Source organism: Podarcis melisellensis, assembly GCF_964234715.1.
Source record: "Podarcis melisellensis genome assembly, chromosome: 8".
Classification (NCBI taxonomy): domain Eukaryota; kingdom Metazoa; phylum Chordata; class Lepidosauria; order Squamata; family Lacertidae; genus Podarcis; species Podarcis melisellensis.
This window is the reverse complement of record NC_138540.1, coordinates 81,155,814-81,171,308: the sequence shown is the minus strand read 5'-3', so window position 1 is coordinate 81,171,308 and position 15,495 is coordinate 81,155,814. Positions and strand designations below refer to the sequence as shown.

Below are 15,495 nucleotides of genomic sequence, written 5' to 3'. Positions count from 1 at the left end.
GATATGAGTCATGAGCAGAGGGAGACCCCATGAGTTTTCTCCTGTTTGAAACAGGCAAACTAGAGACTCATATATCACTCCGATAGCTCCTGGAGTCTCTGTGTTATGGAAGTTGGACCCCATAGATATCCGAAGTGCTGGGTTTGATTTAAAAACAAAAACACGTATGTAGTCTCGTCCTGCAGGCCGCACAAAATGCCCTGTTCCCAATCCCTGGAGCTCTGCCAGTTTAGAGCTAGCATATTGAGGAAACAATCCATCATTCCGCCATTCTGTCCTGACTCCTGTCTAATGTCCTCCTCAGACTCAGATTATGACTTCCAGCAGAAACGTCAATGATCAGATCAGTACAACACGTAGGCCAATCGGAGACCTAAAGACATGGCATGGGCTAGAAATCTGGACACTGTAGTTGTGAGCAGAATAGGTAAAGGTAAAGGTACCCCTGCCCTTACGGGCCAGTCTTGCCAGACTCTGGGGTTGTGCGCCCATCTCACTCAAGAGGCCAGGGGCCAGCGCTGTCCAAAGACACTTCCGGGTCACGTGGCCAGCGTGACATCGCTGCTCTGGCGAGCCAGAGCTGCACACGGAAACGCCGTTTACCTTCCCGCTACAAAGCGGTCCCTATTTATCTACTTGCACCCGGAGGTGCTTTCGAACTGCTAGGTTGGCAGGTGCTGGGACCGAACAACGGGAGCGCACCCTGCCACGGGGATTCGAACCGCCGACCTTTCGATCGGCAAGCCCTAGGCACTGAGGCTTTAACCCACAGCGCCACCCGCGTCCTGTGAGCAGAATAGGAGTCTCCTAAAAACTCTCAGCGCCTTTAACAAACTACAGTTCCCAGAATTATTTAAGGGGAGCTATGGCTATTTAAGGGATGCGGGTGGACTTGCCGATCAGAAAGTCGCGGTTCGAATCCCCGCAACAGGGTGAGCTCCCTTCGCTCGGTCCCTGCTCCTGCCCACCTAGCAGTTTGAAAGCACATCAAAGTGCAAGTAGATAAATAGGTACCACTCCGGCGGGAAGGTAAATGGCATTTCCGTGCGTTGCTCTGGTTCTCCAGAAGTGGCTTAGTCATGCTGGCCCCATGACCCGGAAGCTGTACGCCGGCTCCCTTGGCCAATAAAGCGAGATGAGCGCTGCAACCCCAGAGTTGGCCACGACTGGACCTAATGGTCAGGGGTCCCTTTACCTTTACCTTTTAGGGCTGTTTAAAGTGGTGCAACGTTGCTTTAAATGTATAGCGCAGAGGGGACGGACCACATTACGTTCGTTTCACATTGCAGGCCTTGTTTTGAAAATGGATCCCATACCCACTGATGAAAATAAAGCCGTCCTATTCCATAATGATAATTTTACCATTTACACTCCACACATCTTACTGGGTTGCCCCAGCCGCTCTGGGCAGCTTCCAACATATATAAAAACATTAAACTTTTTTTAAAAAATAAAGTTCTCTATACAGGATTGCCTTCAGACGGCTTGAGGGCTGGATAACTCCATACCTTCCAACATTTCTCCAATGATAATAGGGACATCCAGACTTGGATCACTCTGAGAAAATGTACCGTCTTTCCACAAAGGAGAGTTAAGAAATAAAATTTAAAGGAGTTCAACGTTCTCCTGAAGTCTCTGACAATCAAGTCTCCTTTCATCCAGTTTAGCAGATGTGGCATCTTTTTTCTTTAATATAATTTTTATTAGTTCTTCCCTCTATGAAAACACAACATATCCAACATTATAATAACAAACAATATCTGCTCACCCCCTCCCTTGGGTGGGCGGGGTTTGCGACAGGTGAGCCACCCACCTTTGTTCCAGGGAAGCCATCGCCCTGCCCCCATCTTGGCAGGCCTGTGGCTCACTTGTTTTCCTTCCAGGTTCCTTTCCAGGTTCCAGGACCTCTGCTGGTGAGGTAAGTGCCCCCCTGACAATGTGGGTTTGGGGCTGCTGTGCCAGCTCCACAATATTGTCCTTCTAGCCTTGTATGCATGTGTGTGTCTAACAACTGTTTTCTTTTACAGAGCAGCGCACGCCTCTCAGCTAGCTTGGAACTCCTGGGACTGCAGGAAGCATTTTGTTGTTGCGTGCGTGCTACATATCCAACATTATAATAACTGTTATGTACTGAAGTTCTCACCCTGGGTCAGCAGGGGAATACTGTAGATAGTTTTCACTCAGGTCCACATATGCAAATAAGGGATAGAAAGTGACGTTCAGGGATTGGATAGTTACAGAAAGTGGTTACTGTTGTGTTGTAGTGGAGCTCTATATAAGCAGGCTGGCTGAACCGTTCAGTTCAGTTCTGTTCTGGCCTGTGAATAAACAAGAGCTGTTTGAAGAATCGCTATGTCTTCTGATATGTTAATCCACAATTTAACAGTAACAAACAAATATAATCTTTGCTCTGCTGAGCTTATGACTTCCCTCCATCCCTTCAGCTGGTTTTTTTGTTTTCCAGTCTTTGTATCACACTTTAAAACATCAATTTCCGACCTTTATACCTTTAAAATCAGTTCTATCTCAATTGTTCTAGAAAATTTTAAAGTTTATCATCACCAGATTTATTCCAATCCTGCTAGTGTTTTCACATTTTTACAATAATTAGTCATATACCAAATAAATTTACTCCAGTCTCTCCGAAATTTTTGGTCATCTTGGTTCTGGATTCTACCGGTCAGCTTGGCTAGTTCTGTATTGTCCCTCATCTTTGTCTGCCACTCCTCAATCGTTGGTAACGCCTGCAATTTCCATCTTTTGGCTAATAAAGTTCTTGCTGCCGTCGTGGCGTACATAAATAATTTTTGGTCTACCTTTGAAATTTCTTCTCCCATCAATCCCAGCAAAAATGCTTCTGGTCTTTTGGGAAAGTATATCTAAACATCTTTTTTTAACTCATCGTAGAGCAATTCGCAAAATGCTTTTACTTTATTGCAAGTCCACTACATATGATAAAAATCTCCATTTTTCTCTTTGCATTTCCAGCACAATTTGTTTCTCATCCTGTACATTTTGGCCAATTTCACCAGTGTCAAATACCACCTATACATCATTTTCATTACGTTCTCTTTTAAGGACATACATGCGGTAAATTTTAAACCTTGATTCCACAATTTTGACCAATCTTCAAACTCAATATTATACCCAAAGTCAATAGCCCATTTTATAATAACTTTTTTGGTCTCTTCATCTTTTGTATACCATTCTAACAACAAATTATAGATCTTTGTGAGCAATTTAACTTTGCCTTCCAACAATTCGGTGGCATCTTAGGCAGTTGTACACATGCCTTAGAGGGAACCAACATGGCACCCTGCAGGTGTTGTAAGACTCCAACTCCCATCAGCCCCTGCTACCATGGCCAATGGTCAAGGGTGATGGGAACTGTAGTCTAACAACACCTGAAGAGCACCGTGCTGGCTGTTGGTTTCTGCTTTCTTCACTGTGCAGCGAAGTGCTTGTCACGGGACAATGTTTTGCATTCCACAGGCAGAGTACTGTTGGATTTCCCACGGGAATGGGAGACTGGATGTGACGTACACTGGTTTCCTGTTTTTCTCTGTTCTCTCAGTGTTCTTTGTTTCCGAGGAGAGGAGTTGCTTCTCTGCTCTCGCAGGGGCAAGATGCATGTTTGTATTCTCTCAGCATTGAAGTATAAATAAAGTAAAGTAAAGTATGTGGCACATACTGCTCATCCTTCTGCTGTGTACAGGAGCCTGCAAATACCCCCACAAGACGTCTCCAACAATCAAAAGGACCCATTTATCCAACCTGTGTGCAATTGGGCAGAAAGATTGGATAAATGCCAATTATAGTAGACATGCCGTGTAGCACTCATGCCATGGAAAACAACAAAGTTATAAGCAGCAGATGGTCTCTCCCCCCCCCCCCCCAGAAATCAGTGCAAAAATGGAGGCGAGGCAAAACTGAAATGAAACAAAAGTCAATTGAAAACAAGGTCCATGGAAATAAGCAAAACAAAGGCATCTTTCAAAATGAAAATTAAATGGAAGGCTAAATCTATTCCCGTCCAAGTGCCTATCCTTAATTCAAGGCGATTCACCATGATATTATCAATTTTAATATATACATTATGTAATACCGTGGAAGTTAATGGAGTATACAGCCATCCCAACCTAATCCCGGGCAAAGGATTATGTCAGGGGACTGCCATCGGAACAGGGAAGGGAAGCTGAGGGGCAGTTGGGTTACAGGGAACCTCTGAAAATCTTGTGAAGCAGTTCCTCTTCCTGTGGTGGGGAAAGCCACACCTCCAGTGGGGAAGATGGGAAAGGACCGGAGGGTGCTGCTGGGAGCCTCAGCACCGCTCCTGGTCAAGCCGGCCAGGAGGGAAGCGCATCTCTTCCGTCACCCACCTTGCGCAGATGTGTCAAACACAAAGAAGGAAGGAAAAGCTGGGGGTGACTAAACTACTATGTTGGGGGAGGACCTGGAAACGACCACTCCCGGATTCTGCTAGCGATTGAGGCAGACATGAACTTGTGGTACTGCACTGTAAATAGTTTTGCACCAAAATAAAACCTGTAAAAGACAGGTCGGAGTCCTGACTGGTTACTCACGAGCAACCACCATTCCCATCTGACAGATTACAATGCCGACAGAAGCGGGTTCTGGAGGCTTTTATTTCATCAGGGGCCATGTTGTCTTTCTGCCCCTGAAGGCTTGGGTGGGCGTTGGTGTTTAGGGTGTTGATTATTTCGTCATGATTTCCAAGGATATGGTCTCCTCTTCTGGAGTGGTGGTGGTTGGGGGTCCACGGGCTTGGCTGATGCCGTCCAAGACTTGAATGCTGACTAAATTCTGGACTAGAACGATCTCTGCTTTCACCTGGAAGAAAACCAGCCTAGAATCAGAGGAAGGAAACCAGAAGTGGAAGCCGCCACATCCCCCACCAGTTTCCTCTTTGAGGACTTTGAAGGCTACAGGTCTAATCCCATTCCACAATGCGAGTCTGAGCCAAGCTGGACATAGAAATGGAATCTAGGAGCTTTGATCTCTGTAATGATCTCAGGCAGGCAAGCAAGCTCCAATAAGAATTACTGAGTCTCTGGCAGTTTTATGGCACATTTATTTACAATTAACACCCAGAGAGCGGCTCTGAGCCTGCCGTTCTTCGCTATGAGTTGGTCACTCTGAGTCTCCTCCCCTTTCGCAGCACAAAGGGCGCCAAAGTCCAGTCCTTCCTCTCTTGTACTTCCGTTGCATTTTCACCCTTTCAGTTCTTCTGGTTCAGGGAGAAGGTGGGTGGCCTCCCCTCCCCAAACGAAGAGTGCTCTGAATGCTGTCTTCCTCCTGTTTGCTTAGCAACCCCCTCAATGCCATCTATCTCCTCCCCTCCCTTAGCCTGCGAGCTTTCCAAGTCTGCAGCTCTATCTGAGCCTGGGAACTCTTGATGAAGGGGGCCCAAACTAACCCACTCCTGCTCTGTCTGTGATTGCATCCCCTCGCCTCCAGAGTCGGACTTTGGCTCCCTCTGTACTAACATTCCATCTCCAGAGTCAGGCTCTTCCCAGGCATTCAATTCAGCCACATCCCTGACAATCTCCATGTTTCAGACAACATGGGGCAGAATGAGGTGGAAAAGTCCCAAGTCCACGTCCCTTCTAAGCTTATACAGTGGTGCCTCGGGTTAAGTACTTAATTCGTTCTGGAGGTCCATTCTTAACCTGAAACTGTTCTTAACCTGAAGCACCACTTTAGCTAATGGGGCCTCCTGCTGCCGCCGCGCTGCCAGAACATGAATTCTGTTCCCATCCTGAAGCAAAGTTCTTAACCCGAGGTATTATTTCTGGGTTAGCGGAGTCTGTAACCTGAAGCGTATGTAACCCGAGGTACCACTGTACAACCTTCTCTAAGATTATACCATAATCTTAAAGTGATGCAATAATAATAGTTAGGGATGAATTGCAATGACCAGTGGAGATCTCCTTGTTTTGTCTTTCTGCTAGATCTACTCATTTCTGCTTCAATATCTTGTTTCCCAGTTACTTGTGTTTTCCGTGAAGTTCCATTCTACATAACTGTCAGGGACTGTAGTTAGGAGGTACTTTTTGTGAAACTTTCCAAGGGCAGGAGTAGAGCATTGATTTAGAACAGTGGTTTGAAGAAGGGCATAGTCCAGAGTGGAAAAGCTGGGAAATACTAGGTAAGGAACAGCTAGAAGAGGAAACGGCAAGAGAGAGACAGCTGGCGGATTCAGGGTCCTTGGACAGCATTTCTGACACACACACACCCTTCGCCTAAGACTAGAAGGGCTTGGGAAGTGTTAGAACAGAAAGTGCAATGACAACAAGCCCAGATTACCAGAAGTAAGAGTGATGTAAATTAATAGGGATGGAGGGGGTAAACCTTTACTGGGAGCAATGCCGTTTTTTAGAGGGATATGCATTCCTTTGTCTCTCACTGTGATCATTAAAGAACTTATCTAGTAAGAACACACCTTTTGTTTGATCTACTTATTTACTGCCACTGGGGGAAGGGATCTGATTCCCCGAAATCTGACAGTAACAGAACTTTCATGGCATTCTCTTGAAATGGAAGCACTTTGGGTTTCCAGAGTTCTTAAATGCTTAGCTTCAGAGCACACAGAACAACTCCTCCTTGGGGTTCCTCCCATGCACCTTCTCCAGAATGACCCTAGGAGCCAATCCTCAATGGCTGACTCGCCCCCCTTTCACTCCGATCGGCTCCAATCAGCACAAAGAAGGCTCCTTCTCAGTGGCTTAAAGCACTCCCCTTTCATGCTGATTGGGCAGCTCCTGGATGTTGGAGACAGAGATCCTGCTGGGACCCTGATGCAGAAATAGTAGCGGGTCTTTGACCCCACCCTGACCCTGGACCACCACACCACTGCAGATGGGGCTTGAGAGAGAACCAAGGGACAAGCCATAGGTAAGAGCTCAGGAAGAAGGAGGAATCAGAACCATGAGACAGGCCAGGTTGGGGTCTGAAACTGGAGGGGGGGGGAAGGATGGCACTATTTTCCAATTCTCTTTTTAATTACCCACATGTGAGCCCCACGAATCTTATTTTCCTCCCACCGGTACTTACCCAGGTCGGACATTGTGGCTGCTTAATATCAGCTGATTCTCCATCCTAAGGAAACAAACAGCATCTCAGAGGTGGGCTTGGGACTCACAGGGTTCCCAACAAAGGGCCAGCATCTCCCCACTTTTCCAGCTCCTCTCCGCAATGCCGCCCCCCAGAATACAGCTAAGAACCTGATTAAAGGACATGCTAGCATCCTACACATCTGGATAGGCTTGCCAAAACAAAAATGCTTTTAGCAGGTAAAGAGTACATGCCTTAGGCTTAGGGGACAGTGAAAGGCACCTGCCTGGTGTCGCAGCATTTGAGTGTGAATTTCTCATCATGAACTCATTTTTGTGCATAGTTTTGTCTAATTAACGGGGGACACGGGTGGCGCTGTGGGTAAAACCTCAGTGCCTAGGACTTGCCAATTGTATTGTCGGTGGTTTGAATCCCCGCGGCGGGGTGAGCTCCCGTCTTTCGGTCCCAGCTCCTGCCCACCTAGCAGTTCGAAAGCACCCCTAAGTGCAAGTAGATAAATAGGTACCGCTTTATAGCGGGAAGGTAAACTGCGTTTCTGTGTGCTGTGCTGGTGCTGGCTCACCAGAGCAGCTTTGTCACGCTGGCCACGTGACCCGGAAGTGTCTTCGGACAGCGCTGGCCCCCGGCCTCTTAAGTGAGATGGGCGCACAACCCTAGAGTCGGACACGACTGGCCCGTATGGGCAGGGGTACCTTTACCTTTACCTTTTACCTTGTCTAATCAACATCCCCCCCCCCAATAAAATAAACCAATCATTTTTGGGAGGGTTGCTTTCTCGAACATGCATTTATATGCACATTTTAGTATATGCATTTCTGAACATATATTTTTGCCTGGAGAACTGCATGGCGACGTTTAGGGAAATGTGGATTTTGAAGGATAACTATGCTTCAGTTCACATTAGACAAGCTCACTTTTAAACGAGAACAGAATCCTTTCCCATAGGAAAACTGGAGAGTCCAGGTTCGTTCTCTGGCTGAGGGACCCTTCACAAGTCCCCTCAATTTGCATTCACTGAATCATTGGACCCTCATTTAACCCCCAAAGGTGGACATGGAGTCCCGGAGCTCTGAGACCAGCCCAGCTTCCAAAAAGAGTATCTTCTTCCAAAAACAGTATCTGGGTTGTATCCTGAAGGCCTGTGACTTACCTTGCGTGAGAAGGTCTATTGCCTCCCATAGAGCTGAGGAAAGAGGAAAAACAGCAAATAATTCATGTGTGAGAAGTTTATTTCTGGCAGCTCTCAGCTACCTCCCACAAGCACCAGCTTCCCTTCTTTGACATCCATGGAAAAGTTTTGCAACAGTTTTAAACTGTTGAAGGGCATTTTGAACATATGGGAGGAATTGTATGTGCAATGGTTTTAAAATAAAATAAAATCTTCAAACAGTGTATATTTTTAGGACCTATCTGATTTCTATAACTGTAAGTTGTTTTAAACCATTTTAAATGTTTTCATGTTCTAACCTGCCCTGGGACCTTAGGGTTAAGGGCAATGAATGATATAAATCACAGTGAGGAAGACCACAACTGACTGTTGAAGTTATGTTCAGTTTTCTGCTCTGCATACCTGCAATTTCAGGGTCATATTATGGCTGAGGGAACATCCCTCCCCCAATAACAATACAATTTTTGTGCAACATCTGTTTCCATTTGAATAACTGGACCCCCCCATCCGAAACCACTTTATGCCCAAAGGTGGAAATGGAATGCCAGAAGTCTGCCCTCCCCCCTGCCTCCTGGCCAGATGTTGTTTAATCATCAGCACCATCATTTTATTATTGATACCCTGCCGATCTAGCTGGGTTTCCCCAGCCATTCTGGGCAGCTATCAGAATATATAAAACATAATACAGTGGTACCTCAGGTTAAGTACTTAATTCGTTCCGGAGGTCCGTACTTAACCTGAAACTGTTCTTAACCTGAAGCACCACTTTAGCTAATGGGGCCTCCCACTGCTGCCGTGTGCTGGAGCCCGATTTCTGTTCTTATCCTGAAGCAAAGTTCTTAACCTGAAGCACTATTTCTGGGTTAGCGGAGTCTTTAACCTGAAGCGTATGTAACCTGAAGCGTATGTAACCTGAGGTACCACTGTAAAGCATCAAACATTTAAAAAAACATCCTCATACAGGGCTGCCTTCAGATGTCTTCTAAAAGTTTTGTCGTTCTTAACTTTTAGAAGACATCTTATGTAGTTTGCAGGTTTTGGAAAGAAAATCTGGTTTTCTCCAAAAGGAGAGATTTCAGGCTCCATCCTGTACTTACCGTGCTGTAGAAGGCATGATGGTTACCACGGTCGGGTCCGAGTCATCGCTTAAGAAACAGGAAAAAGGATCAAAGAGTTTAGGAGGGAGAAGTTTGGCACCTCACCATTGTGTCAAAGATGGTTGCTTCTTTAGAAAACTTCCATGTCCCTTATTTGACTGGGGTTCTGTTTTCTGCTGCTCACTGAGTCTCTCTGGTGCTTAATTTAGCCTTCTGGGGACACCTCATTCAATGTTTTGGTGTGAGATGCTACCGTTGTCATTCAACTCCCCTCCCCAGGGTCTATTCGACATTGGTGGGTTGATGAGATACATCTTCAGGACATAGGAACATCCAAGGAGACTGCTGGATGAGTCCAGCATCCTGTTCTCACACCTAGATGCCTGTGGGAAACCCATGAGCAGGATCCGAGCACAAGAGCAACTTTCCCCTCCTGTGGTTTCTGGAAACTGGTATTCAGAATCATTGCTGCCTCTGACCATGAAGGCAGAGGAGAGCCATGATGGCTGGTAGCCATAGATAACCTTCATGAATTTCTCTAAACCTCTTTGAAAGCCAGAAAGCTGGTGGTTTCTCATGTGGAGACAACCCATGAGAATGCAAGCGCATGAGCAATTGGGCTTTCTCCCAGTTTCTCACCCCCCCATATTTCCATATCAGTTTGTGATTTGTTTATTTTTAAAGGAGGAGGAGGAGGAGGAGAGGAGAAGGAGGAGGAGGAGGAGAAGGAGGAGGAGAAGGAGAAGGAGAAGGAGAGGAGAAGGAGAGGAGGAGGAGGAGGAGGAGGAGGAGGAGGAGAAGGAGAAGGAGAGGAGGAGAAGGAGAAGGAGAAGGAGGAGGAGGAGGAGGAGGGGAAGGAGGAGGAGAGGAGAAGGAGAGGAGAAGGAAGAGGAGGAGAAAGAGAAGGAGAGGAGAAGGAGAAGGAGAAGGAGGAGGAGGAGGAGGAGGAGGAGAGGAGAAGGAGAGGAGCAGGAGGAGAGAAGGAGAAAGAGAAGGAGAGGAGAAGAGAAGGGAAGGGAAGAGAAGGAGGGGGAGGGGGAGGAGAAAGCATCACCTTGTAGAAGTTAACATAGTCAGGAGAGTTATCAGCATAATCCCCAAAAGAATCGCGCCCACAATACAACCAAAAGCGAGCCCTGCAATAGCTCCAGAAGTTAGACTTCTAGGCTTTCTCAGCTCTGGAGTCTTTTCTTCTGTGGAGACAAGCAAAGGCAACCGTGAGAATGAGGAAAAGGAAGGATCACAAACTCCTTGCTCCAAATTGTCAAAGCTACTTTGCTTTGGCAAGTGAGAATCAGGTTAAGTTTGCATGGAATCGTAGAGTTGGGAGGGACCACCAAGGGTTATCCAGTCCAACCCCCTGCAATGCAGAAATATCAGCTGAAGCATCCATGGCAGGTGGACATCCAACCTTTGCTTAAAAACCTCCAAGGGAGGAGAGCCCACAACCTCCAGTGGGAGACCATTCCATTGTCAAACAGCTCTTACTGCCAGGAAGCTCTCCCTGATGTTTAGTCGGAATCTTCTTTCTTGTAACTTGAAGCTCTTGGTTCAAGTCCTACCCTCCGGAGCAGGAGAAAACAAGCCCACTCCACCTTCCAGGTTAAACACAGAGCCTAGGACTTGCCAATCAGAAGGTCGGCGGTTCGAATCCCCGCGACGGGGTGAGCTCCCGTTGCTCGGTCCCTGCTCCTGCCAACCTAGCAGTTCGAAAGCACGTCAAAGTGCAAGTAGATAAATAGGTACCAGTCCAGTGGGAAGGTAAACAGCATTTCTGTGTGCTGCTCTGGTTTGCCAGAAGCGGCTTAGTCATGCTGGCCACATGACCTGGAAGCTGTACGCCGGCTCCCTCAGCCAATAAAGTGAGATGAGTGCCACAACCCGAGTCGGTCACGACTGGACCTAATGGTCAGGGGTCCCTTTACCTTTATTTTATCATAAATGTGAGCTGAGTCAGATTTCCTCCCCCGGTTCCCAGTCCTTACCTGTGACCAGTAAGAAGGCCTCACCCACTTCGTTGGCAATCTTTCTAGTCTTGAATATTTCGTAGAGACCAATGTCGTCGAATGTTACATTCCGGATGTGCATGGAGCAATCGAAGCTTGGCGTCTGGCGTCCGTCATAGGCTGCTTTAGGGTAGAATGCAGCTTTTGGGGGTGGGTGATAGAGGAAGATGGGGAAAGATTCATCCTTTTCCCCTTTTGTCCACAGGCAGGAGATGACGTCTATCATAAGCCCTTTGGGGACAAAGGTGACATCCTGTCCTACCAGGGGGAATTCTGGGTCCACGCTGACATCAATGCTAATGTTCTGAACAGCTTGCGTCAACAGGAAACATGAACTCAAGATATGACCTAGAGGTGAAGGGCCAGAGAAGAGACAGGCTACACTTGACAATTATATCGTTATAACTGCAAAAAAATACCCTCTGGGCAATCTCCCCCCGTTTTCTTAAATTGGAGTCCCAAAAAATAGGGGTTGTGTTATACACGGGGCATGTTATAGACGGAAAAATACGGTAAGTCCTGCCCCACATAGTCAATCTTATGGCGCAGCACACACAAAGCTTTTGAATGGCAGTACCCATCAGTTTTTTGGGGGGAAGCCCCCTCAAATATTTTATGGCAAAGCCCCCATGTCTGCTATGACTAGCCCACAATGGCAGGTCCATCTGCTCTACAAGGGGTTGTATCATCGAGAACATGCCTCCCATGGGGGGTCTGATGAGACTGTAGCCCCTTCTTTGGTGGGTTTGAGAAGGACGTTCCCTGACTCCCCCACTCCCGGCACCAATATGGTCAGCATTGGCTATGGTACAGTCATTTCCGAGAAAATGGTTGGTTGGGAGCTAACCAAGCATTTAACTCAGGATCAGCACCGGAGTTTGTTCTTTTCCTCCACCCTCCCAATGGCCTTTCCTTTCATGCCATGTATTTTGGATTGTAACATTTAAGGGGAGGGACTACAGAGGCTGTACTGGGAGCACTTTTCCACCAAAGTGCAGGGTGTAATGAGGAGGAGGAGGGAAAGGTAAACACCAGGGGAAGAACAAGAATCAGGTGGGGTTGGACTAGATGATCCTCAGGTCCCGTTCCACCTATGAGGAAGGTCTGACAAAGTTGCACCCCTGGGAAAAGGGGTTAGTAAGGGGAACATGTCAGAGACATCACCTTGCCAACAAAGGTCCATATAGTTAAAACTATGGTTTTCCAGTGGTGATGTGTGGAAGTGAGAGCTGGGCCATAAAGAAGGCTGATGGCCAAAGAATTGATGCTTTTGAATTCTGGTGCTGGAGGAGACTCTTGAGAGTCCCATGGACTGCAAGAGGATCAAACGCATCCATTCTGAAGGAAATCAGCCCTGAGTGCTCACTGGAAGGACAGATCCTGAAGCTGAGGCTCCAATACTTTAGCCACCTCACGAGAAGAGAAGACTCCCTGGAAAAGACCCTGATGTTGGGAAAGATGGAGGGCACAAGGAGAAGGGGACAACAGAGGACAAGATGGTTGGACAGTGTTCTTAAAGCTACCAGCATGAGTTTGACCAAACTGTGGGAGGCAGTGGAAGACAGGAGTGCCTGGCGTGCTCTGGTCCAGGGGGTCACGAAGAGTCCGACACGACTAAACGACTCAACAACAACAAAGGGGGACATTATATCCTCTTTACATATTTCAAAGAACAGTTGTATTGTTGCACCATGATGTCAGGATTTTGAGGTTGGGTGGGGCATGGCTTGTATCAAGACAGCCAAAGAGTTACATCACCCCGAAAGGGCAATTTTTGGATCTAAGTGCCTCCCCACGGAGTCCCAAATAAATCTCACCTGCTAGAAGCACCAGGGCCCAGGATCTCCCATGGCCACAGGAGGCACCACCTTTTGGGCACTGTCCGCATGATGTTCCCGCCCCTCTTGGAGATGGGAGGGGCTTGGACATCCTGGAAGGACGGCCTTTGTGCCCAGCTGGTTGCCTAGATTCCTCCTATGCTCCTTGCCGCCAGCGGCTGGGACCCCCAGCTGAGCCCACCCACTCCCCACCCACCCTAGGCTGTCCTCCTAGGCCCAGGGTGCTTCATCCATAGCTCCCCTCTTCTCCCTCCACCACACCTTCCCACCCTGCAGCAGTGTGAAGCTCCCTGGTAACCGGAAGAGGTCACAAAGCAGAGGACTGAGCCACAGGGAGCAGTGTGTGACTGGGGTAGAGTGGTCCTGTCTGGAGAGGTTCTTCTGAAAGGCAGGCTATACATTTCTACACCAAGCCAGAACTTTTTGCCCTTTTGGAGGTGGGGGCAGTTGGTTTTGGTCAGCGACAAGGAGATTCCTCCCCCCCCCAATAATTTTTATTAAATTTTATACAATTATAACAAAAAAGAAGAAAAAGATAAAAGATACATCTATAATAGATAACAACCAACACATAGACCACAAAAGCAATCTTAGTTATTTAAAAATCCAATCTTATAAACATATTAATTGACTTCCTCAAATCCCTCCCTTCTGAATTTCCTTGTGTCCGAATGTAACAGTTTTCCAATATCATTATTAACACACAATATTCCAGTTATAATCAAATTTCTTCGCTTTTCTTAATGTTGTAAATCCCATTTATTTAAATAAGTCATAGGCCTATTTGGTACTTTCACGTAACTTCTAATTTTTAATATTACAATATTTATTCAAATAGTCTTTAAATTTCCTCCAATCTTCTTGGTATTCCTCTTCTTTCTGGTCACGGATTCTTCCAGTAAGGTCCGCTAGCTCCATGAAGTCCATCATCTTCATCTGCCATTCTTCCACAGTTGGTAGTTCTTGTGTTTTCCACTTCTTGCCTAGTAAAATTATTGTGATTCGGGATCGAAATGTCTGTCATTGATCCTACAGACCACAAGGAATGTCTTGGTCAGTGGCGTAGCGTGGGGGGTGCAGGGGAGGCCGGCCGCACCAGGCGCAACATCTGGGGGTTAGGGTTAGGGGGCGCAAATCCACAGGTTAGGGGGCGCAAATTACTTGCCTTGCCCCGGGTGCTGACAACCCACGCTACGCCACTGGTCTTGGTGGCTTGCATCCAGAACTTTGGGGGGTAATATCACAAATGATATTTAAAAATTTGGATTTAAATGCTGGAGGCGGGGCAAGGCAAGTTGGCATTTTGATGCCGCTGGCATTGGGCAGAAGTTGTCAAATATTTGCATGCATGAGCAGCACCCAGCCGATGGGAACTTAACGTTTGCAAGGCACTCCAGGGACAGCAGGTCCAAGGCAGGTTTAAAGGAGAGAGAGAGAGAGAGAGAGAGAGAGAGAGAGAGAGAGAGAGAGAGAGAGAGAGAGATGTCCCAATGTCTCACGGACATTATTTACAATGAATTAAAAAAAAATATTAAAATATAACTTTAGCAAAAAAACCAGAGGCATTCTTATTAGGGCTAATTGATGAAGAAATTAATAAAAAAGATGTAAATTTATTTATGTATGCCACAACGGCAGTGAGACTCCTCTTGGATCAAAGGTGGAAGTAGCAAGAACTCCCTACATTGGAAGACTGGAAAATAAAAATGGTAGAATTTGTGGAGTTGGCGAAGCTGACGGGGAGAATCAGGAATCAGCCCGAAGAAAAATATCAAAAGGACTGGAGCAAATTTATTTATTATTTGAAAGAAAACTGTACTCATTTAAAAACGTTTGTAGCATTAACGTGAAAAGTTTTGTAACGTGAAATTATGATGCCAATTTATAAATCAGAATGTGATTTCTTAAGGTGATTATAGATAAAGAAGTGATTACGGGAATGTGAAAGATATGTTATAGGCTATAGGGGTGTCAGAAAGAGAGGTAGAAGGAAGTCAAAGCTCACTTTGAGCAAATAATGAATATGTGAATATGTGTATTGAATTAAAATGAAATATGGAAAAATCCAATAAAAATTATGAGAGAGAGAGAGAGAGAGAGAGAGAGAGAGAGAGAGAGAGAGAGAGAGAGAGAGAGATGTGAATTTCAGGACATTGGACAGCTCTGGGAAGGGGAGAAAGCCTAAGACAGCTAAAGGTAAAAGGTAAAGGTACCCCTGCCCGTACGGGCCAGTCTTGCCAGACTCTGGGGTTGTGCGCCCATCTCACTTAAGAGGCCAGGGGCCAGCGCTG

General features: G+C 46.6%; 1 protein-coding gene across 2 annotated transcripts; it reads right to left on the bottom strand.

Moving 5' to 3' along the window:
• Positions 1-4,629: 4,629 nt before the first annotated feature.
• LOC309376141 (uncharacterized protein) lies at positions 4,630-13,396 on the bottom strand (the record flags this gene model as incomplete). Of its 2 annotated transcripts, XM_081922352.1 has the most annotated exons (7): positions 13,184-13,396; positions 11,346-11,714; positions 10,415-10,553; positions 9,361-9,408; positions 8,246-8,278; positions 7,075-7,119; positions 4,630-4,851 (listed from the first exon to the last, which is right to left on the bottom strand). In XM_081922352.1, exons 1-7 carry the CDS (start codon positions 13,293-13,295, stop codon positions 4,848-4,850), a joined length of 750 nt encoding a protein of 249 aa, XP_081778478.1. In that variant the 5' UTR covers positions 13,296-13,396. The 2 variants fall into 2 exon arrangements, with proteins under 2 accessions (XP_081778478.1, XP_081778479.1); XM_081922353.1 differs by lacking the exon at positions 4,630-4,851 and having other exon boundaries at positions 7,071-7,119.
• Between the last annotated feature and the right edge of the window lie 2,099 nt (positions 13,397-15,495).